Source organism: Onthophagus taurus, chromosome 5 (genome assembly GCF_036711975.1).
Source record: "Onthophagus taurus isolate NC chromosome 5, IU_Otau_3.0, whole genome shotgun sequence".
In the NCBI taxonomy this organism is placed as follows: domain Eukaryota; kingdom Metazoa; phylum Arthropoda; class Insecta; order Coleoptera; family Scarabaeidae; genus Onthophagus; species Onthophagus taurus.
The window spans coordinates 465,923-479,365 of record NC_091970.1 but is presented as its reverse complement, the minus strand read 5'-3'; the positions used below and the strand labels follow the sequence as shown (position 1 = coordinate 479,365).

Sequence of the window (13,443 nt, the reverse complement as noted above, 5' to 3'; positions counted from 1 at the left end):
TTTTCTTTGGCAATTAGTAATGGCAATTATAGCGTGAAGTTTTCTTTTGTAACGTCAATTATAGCGTGAAGGAATGTGAGGTAAGGTTAGTTTTGTTTACAAACATTAATTATACCATGAAGTATTCTTTGGCAATTAGTAATGGCAATTATAGCATGAAGTTTTCTTTTGTAATGTCAATTATAGCGTGAAGGAATGTTGGGTAAGGTTAGTTTTGTTTACAAACATTAATTATACCATGAAGTTTTCTTTGGCAATTATAGTAAAAAAATGTAAATATTTTAGATCGAAAGTTCCGAATGAACAACCCATGCTACCAAAATTTCAAATCTCTACGAATAGTGGAAGATAAAAAAGTTCTAACGAACCAGTTACGTGAGACACCCTGTGTGGATATATACAGGATGTCCCGTTAAGGGTACGGAGCAGCTGTATCTCAACAACGGTAAGGTCTAGAGGTTTGGGAAAAAAATCCTTATAGGCAAAGTGGGCAACAGAAATAGCTGGAAATTATTTTGAAGTTCGTAATTTGACCGCTAGGGGGCGTAACTGCCATAGAGAAACATAAAATTCCCGCTATCTCGGAAGGTTAGACGATGAGCTATAACTTTGACAACATCATTTAGTAGCTTCGATAATACCGCATCGCTTTTGTTTTGCAATATTTCTCATATCTGTCATAATAAGGGAGGGGGAAGCCAACGCGTTTTCAAATGTTTACTTTTTAGTATCTCCTGAACCATTCAACCAATTTGAATATTTTTGGTCTCGTTTGAAAGAGCATTTTATGCTCTTTTAAAAGATTTTCAGTAAGACCGTTTGGTTTAAAACAAATAAATTAGGGGGCGTTATCTGGAGCGATGACCTATTTTTGTGATTTTTGAAAATTACGAACTTCAAAATAATTTTCAGCTATTTCTCTTGCCCACTTTGCCTATAAGGATTTTTGTCCCAAACATCTAGGCCTTACCGTTGTTGAGATACAGCCGCTCCGTACCCTTAATGGGACACCCTGTATATATGTGTCCACAAGATAAATTAATATTTTAATAAATAATAATACGAACTACATTCACAGGACTGATAGAATCGATTTATTATTTATTATTTGAATGATAATAATCAATAATAATTTTATATAGTAACGTTCTTTTTGTTTTGTACATGTCGTGTGCACAGCATGCTACACCTTGTATAGTGTGTTCGCAAAGTCTTGGTGCACCTTTGACCAATCAAAATAAAGCAACAAAGATAGAAACATGAAATCTTCACCAAATTAAAGGAAAAGTTTTCTAGTTTCATATCATGATCAGATGATTTATTGCATTACACACATCTAAACTAAGATTGCCTATAGGGGGTTTGTCCAACAAATTTATGTGTATGTTTGACCTATGTTGTGTAACAATTCCATCTTGTTTTATTGCTTTTCTGTGACTGATCAATTATGCACCATGACTTTATGGACACCTATACAGTTTTTGGGCGTTTTTATCGTTTTTCTGTGTCTATCCGTTTTCAAATTTCGTATTTCTTCGTATTCATTAATTTAAAATAACTAAAAAAGTTTTATTATCATGATTTGAGTTTTATTTTGATTGTGGGTGGAAATAGAAAAGTCGTTTCCACGCCATACAAATCGTGTTCCACCCCAACCTGGCACTACCCGTATCCCAAATGAGCAGTTGTCGGATTACTTTTCAGTGGGATAATCTTGGTGTAAATGGGACCGACTCACGACACCCCAAGGATTTAAATGAGAAAGGTCTTCAACCTGCCAACTTTGTCTAATTTAACTAATTGTAAGAAGAAAAAAAAAACTATCCCAATTAAAAAGAACAACCTTAAAAAGACATTATCCTCTTATCCAAACTTAATTTTAACGTCCCTTTTTATTTCTTTTTGCCTCAAAGCGATGTTACAAGCACTACTTATTCGGTAATGTCCTATAACGGCAATCTCGGCGTGTACCTCTCCGTTTGTAGATGGAAAAACTTGGGCAATTTTCCGTCTAAATACGATGGCGGCGACTCTTTCGCCTGCACACACATACTTTCCAGGAAAAGTTTCCGTATATTCCTCCGACCATTTCGGGCTCCTCGTTCTCGGAGAAACTTGAGTAATTAAATTAACCGATGGGAGCCGCACCACGTCTCACCTTCTATCTTTTCGCCCGACACTAAATCACACGAGCCATAACAATATTCGTGAACGTTTCGAATCGAATTAATTGCTTTTCGGGAAGTTTTCGCGATCGTGAGTCATAATTCTAGATTCGAAACGATTCTTTGTCGGATTTTTCCCGCGGGGGTTGTAACCGAAACCGGGAGGAAATTAGGTTGGAAAAAGTAGGTGTTGTACTAAAAGTTAGTTTTCGAAACAAGAATTGGGTTAATTACATTTTTTTCTATTTTATAAATCTTAATTAGAAATTTATATGGAGAGTGAATTCCGATTAGAGACCAGTTTTTGGTTCGCCTACGTTTTTCGCTTGATGAATGGTATTCTGTTAAATCCACCTCGAGCGCTTTCTCCCGATCTGCAAACTCCACCAACGTTTTGTAAAGCCTAAAATATGGACTCACAAAGTGCTTTTAATAGACTACTGGCATTGGAGGAAAGTTTTTTTTCTTAATTAATAGAGATGTAAAAAAAATTTATTAAGATAATTGATTCAAAATCGAAATTGAAACAAATTTTATTTAAAACATTTTTTGATAAAAACAATAATTATTGAAATAATTAATTTTGATAGCATACTATTCAGAGGGAAGTTAGCAAAAAATTTTATTATCAGACACTGTTCCTGAAGTAATTCTAAACAAATTTTGTTAATAAAATTTTTTGATTAAATCAACAATAAGGATATAACCTCAAAAATATTAATTTTTGTACCATACTATTCAGTGGGAAATTAAAATTTCAAGTTAGAAAAAAATTGTGTTAACAAAAATTGTTCCTGAAACAATTCCAAACAAACTTTGTCAACAATTTTTTTTGATTTAATCAATAATTAAGGAGATAACCTCAAAATAATAATTTTTCCGTTTTTATACATAATTATACTTAGATGCTTAATTAATAGAGATGTAAAAATTTTTTATTAAGATAATTGATTCAAAATCGAAATTGAAACAAATTTTATTTAAAACATTTTTTGATAAAAACAATAAATTAATTTTGATAGCATACTATTCAGAGGGAAATTAAAATTTCAAGTTAGCAAAAAATTGTATTAACAAACACTGTTCCTGAAGTAATTCTAAACAAATTTTGTTAACAAAATTTTTTGATTAAATCAACAATAAGGATATAACCTCAAAAATATTAATTTTTGTACCATACTATTCAGTGGGAAATTAAAATTTCAAGTTAGAAAAAAATTATGTTAACAAAATTTGTTCCTGAAACAATTCCAAACAAACTTTGTCAACAATCTTTTTTGATTTAATCAATAATTAAGGAGATAACCTCAAAATAATAATTTTTCCGTTTTTATACATAATTATACTTAGATGCTTAATTAATAGAGATGTAAAAAATTTTTATTAAGATAATTGATTCAAAATCGAAATTGAAACGAATTTTATTTAAAACATTTTTTGATAAAAACAATAATTATTGAGATAATTAATTTTGATAGCATACTATTCAGAGGGAAATTAAAATGTCAAGTTAGCAAAAAATTTTATTAACAAACATTGTTCCTGAAGTAATTCTAAACAAACTTTGTTAACAAAATTTTTTGATTAAATCAACAATAAGGATATAACGTCAAAAATATTAATTTTTGTACCATACTATTCAGTGGGAAACTAAAATTTCAAGTTAGAAAAAAATTATGTTAACAAAATTTGTTCCTGAAACAATTCTAAACAAACTTTGTCAACAATTTTTTTTGATTTAATCAATAATTAAAGAGATAACCTCAAAATAATAATTTTTCCGTTTTTATACATAATTATACTTAGATGCTTAATTAATAGAGATGTAAAAAATTTTTATTAAGATAATTGATTCAAAATCGAAATTGAAACAAATTTTATTTAAAACATTTTTTAATAAAAACAATAATTGTTGAGATAATTAATTTTGATAGCATACTATTCAGAGGGAAATTAAAATTTAAAGTTAACAAAAAATTGTATTAACAAACACTGTTCCTGAAGTAATTCTAAACAAATTTTGTTAACAAAATTTTTTTATTAAATCAACAATAAGGATATAACCTCAAAAATATTAATTTTTGTACCATACTATTCAGTGGGAAATTAAAATTTCAAGTTAGAAAAAAATTATGTTAACAAAATTTGTTCCCGAAACAATTCTAAACAAACTTTGTCAACAATTTTTTTTGATTTAATCAATGATTAAGAAGATAACCTCAAAATAATAATTTTTCCGTTTTTATACATAATTATACTTAAATGCTTAATTAATAGAGATGTAAAAATTTTTTATTAAGATAATTGATTCAAAATCGAAATTGAAACAAATTTTATTTAAAACATTTTTTAATAAAAACAATAATTGTTGAGATAATTAATTTTGATAGCATACTATTCAGAGGGAAATTAAAATTTCAAGTTAGCAAAAAATTATATTAAGAAACACTGTTCCTGAAGTAATTCTAAACAAATTTTGTTAACAAAATTTTTTGATTAAATCAACAATAAGGATATATATATATAACCTCAAAAATATTAATTTTTGTACCATACTGTTCAGTGGGAAATTAAAATTTCAAGTTAGAAAAAAATTGTTTTAACAAACACTGTTCCTGAAGCAATTCTTAACAAACATTGTTAACAAAATTTTTTGATTTAATCAATAATTACGGAGATAACCTCAAAATAATAATTTTTCCGTTTTTATACGTAATTACACTTGGATGCTTAATTAATAGAGATGTAAAAAATTTTTATTAAGATAATTGATTCAAAATCGAAATTGCAACAAATTTTATTTAAAACATTTTTTGATAAAAACAATAATTATCGAAATAATTAATTTTGATAGCATACTATTCAGAGGGAAATTAATATTTCAAGTTAGCAAAAAATTGTATTAACAAACACTGTTCCTGAAGTAATTCTAAACAAATTTTGTTAACAAAATTTTTTGATTAAATCAACAATAAGGATATAACCTCAAAAATATTAATTTTTGTACCATACTATTCAGTGGGAAATTAAAATTTCAAGTTAGAAAAAAATTGTGTTAACAAAAATTGTTCCTGAAACAATTCCAAACAAACTTTGTCAACAATTTTTTTTGATTTAATCAATAATTAAGGAGATAACCTCAAAATAATAATTTTTCCGTTTTTATACATAATTATACTTGGATGCTTAATTAATAGAGATGTGAAAAAACTTTATTAAGATAATTGATTCAAAATCGAAATTGAAACAAATTTTATTTAAAACATTTTTTGATAAAAACAATAAATTAATTTTGATAGCATACTATTCAGAGGGAAATTAAAATGTCAAGTTAGCAAAAAATTGTATTAACAAACACTGTTCCTGAAGTAATTCTAAACAAATCTTGTTAACAAAATTTTTTAATTAAATCAACAATAAGGATGTAACCTCAAAAATATTAATTTTTGTACCATACTATTCAGTGGGAAATTAAAATTTTAAGTTAGAAAAAAATTATGTTAACAAAAATTGTTCCTGAAACAATTCCAAACAAACTTTGTCAACAATTTTTTTTGATTTAATCAATAATTAAAGAGATAACCTCAAAATAATAATTTTTCCGTTTTTATACATAATTATACTTAGATGCTTAATTAATAGAGATGTAACAATTTTTTATTAAGATAATTGATTCAAAATCGAAATTGAAACAAATTTTATTTAAAACATTTTTTGATAAAAACAATAATTATTGAGATAATTAATTTTGATAGCATACTATTCAGAGGGAATTTAAAATTTAAAGTTAGCAAAAAATTGTATTAACAAACACTGTTCCTGAAGTAATTCTAAACAAATTTTGTTAACAAAATTTTTTGATTAAATCAACAATAAGGATATAACCTCAAAAATATTAATTTTTGTACCATACTATTCAGTGGGAAATTAAAATTTCAAGTTAGAAAAAAATTATGTTAACAAAAATTGTTCCTGAAACAATTTTAAACAAACTTTGTCAACATTTTTTTTGATTTAATCAATAATTAATGAGATAACCTCAAAATAATAATTTTTCCGTTTTTATACATAATTATACTTAGATGCTTAATTAATAGAGATATAAAAAAATTTTATTAAGATAATTGATTCAAAATCGAAATTAAAACAAATCTTATTTAAAACATTTTTTAATAAAAACAATAATTGTTGAGATAATTAATTTTGATAGCATACTATTCAGAGGGAAATTAAAATTTAAAGTTAGCAAAAAATTTTATTAACAAACACTGTTCCTGAAGTAATTCTAAACAAATTTTGTTAATAAATTTTTTTGATTTGATCAATAATTAAGAACATAGTCTCAAAAAAATTTTTATATATTCTTTTATTGAGAAAATCGTTTTAGAATTTAATTTAGAACAACTTTTGTATGAAATTTTCTGCTAAGAACGAGTGGAGGGGGGAAATCGTATCCTTTTGTTACAAAAGTTCCGTGCCCTACTCACGAGGAACTATTGGAAGCGAAGGAAAAGCACCAACCACAACCCAAGGAGGTGCCTCGAGTTAGAAGACGAGTGCGTCATATATAAGGCCTAGAAGTCGTCACCAATTTCCATGGCTGTTTCCATTCTACTTCCTAAGTATTAAGTATTTTGTTTTATTTTGTTTGTTTTATATATATATAAATTTTTTTTCTCTCTTTTGATATTTCGTCTGACATCCATTCTTAAGTTTGTTTTTTTTTATTATGTATTTTTCTTTTTTTTCTTTCTTCGTTTCTCTTTTTTGCAGGAGTTTCTGCGTAATTGTTGCGGACTGTGCAGATGTTTAGCATCGGTCATCTAAATATTAGATCTTTGATTAAATCTTTTAATGATTTTGAAGGTGTGTTGTCAATTATATATTTTATAAATCTTAATTACTTCATTACTAGTTTTTGATTTCGCCATCAAAACCACACCAAATTTCCACGAAAACTTGTATTAAACGTTAATTAAACCACCCCCATCTCCAATCTATCTAAATTTATCCTCCCGATCCAAGATAATTAACCCTCAAAATTCCCTAATTAAGAAGCATTCAATTCTTTTTTATCATTAAATTTTTTTTTCGCATTAATAATGCAAACGTTCGGGATGTTTGCTTAACACTTCTGTCACCAAACCCAGAGGAAAGTTGGCCGTACGTCCACCGTTTCCCGCTGAATTATGAATCACCGTTGAATAGAGGATGAGAAGCTCCTAAATAGGATCTCTTTGTCGTGAAAGGTCCGAGATATACACGGTAAATCATATTTATCTGCGCAAGACGGGAGCGTGATGGGGCCTCAAAACTGTCCGAAACGCACTCGACCCCTTTGTTTTCGCAAAACCCGCGAAATTGAATCCGGGAAAATAAATTACATCATTTTTTTATGATCTCATATTTTGTTTAGATGTATTTTTCAATTAAATATAACTAAACGAAGATAAACGAAGATTAACGAAGATAACAAAAACGAAAAAAATTATTTTGATGCTTTTTGGAGGTGTTTAAAGACATCAGAAAATAAAAAAAGTTAATTGGTGGGTGTCTAAATGATTCAAATCGATTGGTAATATGTTTAGATTACTTAATGAAAGCGAAGGAAGTTAAAAAAAATTAATTGAGGTGCTTTCCAGACACTTCAAAAATTTTAATTTATGGGAAATACTGATTGGTGCGAGTCAAAATGATTCTAAACATTTAAAAAAATTGATTTTGATACTTTTAGAAAATAGAAAAAGCTAATTGGTGTGTCAAAATGTTATCAAGTTATGGTCTACTTCCGGTAGACCGGAAGTGGCAGCCATCTTGAAAATATTTTAGATCGAAAGCTCCGACTGAACAACCCATACTACCAAAATTTAAAAAACTGTACGAATACTGGAACCTAAAAAAGTTCTAACGAACCAGTTACGTGAGACACCCTGTATAAAGTTAGATTAGAAAATATGCTATACAGGGTGTTTCGGTGACTCGGGGAACAAATGTAACCACATGTCAAGGACATGCTACATGCATTGTATTTTTGTAGCCCACTACGGGTTGGTTGCCCGCACTCTACGTCACACTATTTGCCACGCCCTGTTAACTGTCACTCAGTACTATGCGTTTGCTGTGTGTTTTTAGAGATTTAGAGGTTACATGATAAACATTAATACGTCTAAAAAAATAAAACTTCAAAAATAATATGAATATGTCTACGATATAACCTCCAAAACCACAGCAAACGCATAAAGCTGGGCGTGGCAAATGTAGTTTGCGGGCAAAGTTAGGAAATTTTAACACATTTTTCTAAATATCTTAAACACTATTTATGGTAAAGCGTTGAAATTTGGTACAGTGTAAACTAATATCACGTAAAATCATTAACAATGCTATACAGGTGTTCCTAAAGTTTGTTTGCACAAAACTTTTTTATTCTATCATAACCCTACATTTATTTTTGCAGTTTCTAATAGTAAATTTAGTTTAGAATCTTTTATCACTCTTAGAGAATATTGATAAAAACCACCGTTTTCGTATTAAATGCAAAAATGTTAGGCGCCGAATTCAATAACACTAAAAAAAAAATCTTAATTGGCAATGACAAGTGAAAATCGAACTGAGCTGTCATAACTATTATGTATGCAACATGTCCAAGTGTAGATTTAGCTAAATCACATCGGTTATGATAGAATAAAAAAATTCTGAACAAACTTTAGGAACACCCTGTATAGCATTGTTTTTACATGATGTTGATTTACACTACCAAATTTCAACGCTTTAGTAGGTATATATGGTTAAATTTGTTCCCCGAGTCACCGAAACACCCTGTATAAAGTTAGCTTAGAAAATATGCTAGAATATATTTTAAAGATTTAGAAGTTTCTGAAAAACATCCCAATTTAATTTTTTAACTTCTTCCGGTATCATCAAGTAGTCTAACATTTTTTCAGATGGATTTGATCCATTTTAACACGCACCGATCGGTTATTTCTATTTCGTGATGTCCTTGAAACACTTCCAAAAAACAATACAATCAATTTGGCGATACTTTTATCTGTGTTAAGTATCCTAAGGATGTTTTAGATCGATTACTATCTATTGGATCTATTGGTTCACACTAATCAACTTTTTAAAAGGAAATATATGCCGAAAACCATTATAGATATCATACAATAGCTAAGTATAATACAATCGATGGACCTGTTAACTAACAGACGGTTAGTTAGAAGAAGATTAGTTAGCAGAAGGTTAGTTAGTAAGTTCCTTAGAATCGCATCACCTTTCATATGCCAAAGTTTGTTATAGAGCTAATGAATCACCCTGTATATCAATGATAAATCCATTGATGTGTAATACATCCATTTTGAATGTAATTTTAGTAGAAAAAAGACACCTGTATATACAGGTTGTCGCACAAGAACGCCGTAAGCTGTAACTCTGTCATTTAACTTCCGATTTTTATAAACAAGGTATCAAATGAAATGGCTTGATGAATGCTACAAATAAACTTTTTTCAACGCCATCTTCAATTTCAAACGATTATCAACTTTTGATTTTCAAATTGCTCGGTATGTTTTTCTTACATCAATGGATTCACGAAAAAAATCTCTATCCAAAGACGTGAAGAAAAATATACGCAGCAATTTGAAAAACAAAAGTTAATAATCGCTTGAAATTGAAGATGGCGTAGGAAAAAATTTATTTGTAGCATGAATTACAGTATTTATAAAACGATTTCATTTGATACCTGTGTCATGAAAATCGGAATGTAAATAACAGAGTTACAGCTTGAAGCGTTTTTATGTGACACCCTGTATAACATTTTTTTAGGTTATCTTAATAATTATCGTTTGAATTAAAAAAATTTTCGAATAAATCTTATTTAGAATCGAGTCAGTGACAACTTTCATTAAAACATTTTTTTCGAAAAATTGAAATTATAGAATCTATAATTTCCCTGTGAATAGTACGATGAAAATTCAATTTTATCAAAAAATGTTTCAGATAAAATTTGTTTAAAATATAATTTATAATCGATTATTTTAATAAAAAAAATTGATATGTTTACTAGATGGCGCTGTATACTGATATATATATACATATATATAACATTTTTTTAGGTTATCTTAATAATTATCGTTTGAATTAAAATTTTTTTCGAATAAATCTTATTTAGAATCGAGTCAGTAACAACTTTCATTAAAACATTTTTTTCGAAAAATTGATGTTATAGAATCTATAATTTCCCTGTGAATAGTACGATGAAAATTCAATTTTATCAAAAATTGTTTCAGATAGAATTTGTTTAAAATACAATTTATAATCGATTATTTTAATAAAAAAATTTGATATGTTTACTAGATGGCGCTGTATACCGATATATATACATATATATAACATTTTTTTAGGTTATCTTAATAATTATCGTTTGAATTAAAAATTTTTTCGAATAAATCTTATTTAGAATCGAGTCAGTAACAACTTTCATTAAAACATTTTTTTCGAAAAATTGAAATTATAGAATCCATAATTTCCCTGTGAATAGTACGATGAAAATTCAATTTTATCAAAAATTGTTTCAGATAAAATTTGTTTAAAATACAATTTATAATCGATTATTTTAATAAAAAAATTTGATATGTTTTCTAGATGGCGCTGTATATATTTAAAATTCATTTTGTGTTAATTAAACGCAAACAACCGAAATAAAAACGAGTAAACTCCTGATTATTATCGATTCAAAAATGAAAATGTTTTATCACATCGAGACTATTAGCATCACAACGCGTTGCATGGTGGATTGTCAGTAAACGAAGAGCGTTGGTGTGGAGTACGGTTCATGAATTACTCAAAGGGTCAGATTGGCCACTAGAATATTTACTATTACATCAATATTTATGCGAAAGTGGTGGTGTAATGGGCACGAAGGGTTGGGTTTCAAGACGACGCGACGCGTTAAAAAATTTTGATTGATTCCGGAATACGCCGTTATACCGAAAACCCATTCGACGTTTACTGCTCGGTAAGTGTTATGAAATACCTCCACTACGGGTTTTTATTAGGATACAACGACGACGTTATGGTTATGGCGAGGCGAAAATTCGGATAATTTTCCCGGGAAATAATGCGACCTGTTTACCTTTACCTTTCGGAATAGAACGACTTAAATGTAACGGTTTTAACCAAACGGGGTCATCTTAAAATATTCATTGCGTTTCCGAGAAGACAAGAAAAAAAAATGGAATTATAAACCCATTACGTATTTCTTTTATTTATATTGTAGGGGAGATTATTTTAATATTCGTGATTATAATCTTCAGAAATTACCTTAATGGGTTTATAATGCCAACAAAAAGAATTATATTGATTTACTTACTTAAGTAATGTCTCTAACGTCGATTGTCTCAACATGCAACATTGCAAAACTGGTGCTAGAATTGATAATTCGTCGAAAAACGGTTTTCCAAATCCTCTTCCGTGATCGAGATGAAGAGGGAAAGTGTCATTTCCAAATATTCTAAAAGAAAAAAAAATTGGATGGGTATAAAAAAGCTGGATATAACGGACTTTATATTAAAAAGTTATATTATTAATATTATCTATTTAATACATCATATACAGTGTGTCCCAGGATGTATAAAATGATGTATAATAATTGTTAGGTTGGACTGGAAAAATGTTGAAACAAAACTTACATTTTCGTATAACCTAAAATTGTCAAAAAAGATGCTAATTTAAAAATTCCTGGAAGCCGTATTTATTGAAATTAAGGAATGAGACTTATTCTAAATTAAAGCTCAAAGCTTTCTCTTTAAAATGATGTATAATAATTGTTGGGTTGGATTGGAAAAATGTTGAGAAAAAAAATGTTGAAACAAAACTTACATTTTCGTATAACCTAAAAGTGCCAAAAAAGATGCTAATTTAAAAATTCTTGGAAGCCGTATTTATTGAAATTGAGGAATGAAACTTATTTTAAATTAAAGCTTAAAGCTTTCTCTTTAAAATGATGTATAATAATTGTTAGGTTGGATTGGAAAAATATTGAAAAAAAAAATGTTGAAACAAAACTTACATATTCGTATAACCTAAAAGTGCCAAAAAAGATGCTAATTTAAAAATTCCTGGAAGCCGTATTTATTGAAATTAAGGAATGAAACTTATTTTAAATTAAAGCTCAAAGCTTTCTCTTTAAAATGATGTATAATAATTGTTAGGTTGGATTGGAAAAATGTTGAGAAAAAAAATGTTGAAACAAAACTTACATTTTCGTATAACCTAAAAGTGCCAAAAAAGATGCTAATTTAAAAATTCCTGGAAGCCGTATTTATTGAAATTAAGAAATGAGACTTATTCTAAATTAAAGCTCAAAGCTTTCTCTTTAAAATGGTGTATAGTAATTGATAGGTTGCATTGGAAAAATATTGAGAAAAAAAATGTTGAAACAAAACTTACATTTTCGTATAACCTAAAAATGTCAAAAAAGATGCTAATTTAAAAATTCCTGGAAGCCGTATTTATTGAAATTAAGAAATGAGACTTATTCTAAATTAAAGCTCAAAGCTTTCTCTTTAAAATGGTGTATAATAATTGATAGGTTGGATTGGAAAAATATTGAGAAAAAAAATGTTGAAACAAAACTTACATTTTCGTATAACCTAAAAATGTCAAAAAAGATGCTAATTTAAAAATTCCTGGAAGCCGTATTTATTGAAATTAAGGAATGAGACTTATTCTAAATTAAAGCTCAAAGCTTTCTCTTTAAAATGGTGTATAGTAATTGATAGGTTGGATTGGAAAAATATTGAGAAAAAAAATGTTGAAACAAAACTTACATTTTCGTATAACCTAAAAATGTCAAAAAAGATGCTAATTTAAAAATTCCTGGAAGCCGTATTTATTGAAATTAAGGAATGAGACTTATTTTAAATTAAAGCTCAAAGCTTTCTCTTTAAAATGGTGTATAGTAATTGATAGGTTGGATTGGAAAAATATTGAGAAAAAAAATGTTGAAACAAAACTTACATTTTCGTATAACCTAAAAATGTCAAAAAAGATGCTAATTTAAAAATTCCTGGAAGCCGTATTTATTGAAATTAAGGAATGAGACTTATTCTAAATTAAAACTCAAAGCTTTCTCTTTAAAATGGTGTATAGTAATTGATAGGTTGGATTGGAAAAATATTGAGAAAAAAAATGTTGAAACAAAACTTACATTTTCGTATAACCTAAAAGTGCCAAAAAAGATGCTAATTTAAAAATTCCTGGAATCCGTATTTATTGAAAT

General features: G+C 28.0%; 1 protein-coding gene across 1 annotated transcript in view; it reads right to left on the bottom strand.

Annotated features, from left to right (window-relative positions):
* The window catches only part of LOC111421518 (extracellular serine/threonine protein CG31145), a 161,378-nt gene that overhangs the window by 6,645 nt on the left and 141,290 nt on the right, over positions 1-13,443 (bottom strand). The window contains exon 8 of the mRNA XM_071196137.1: positions 11,533-11,673. Within this exon, the coding sequence (XP_071052238.1) occupies positions 11,533-11,673 (141 nt within the window). The remainder of the gene's footprint in view (positions 1-11,532; positions 11,674-13,443) is intronic.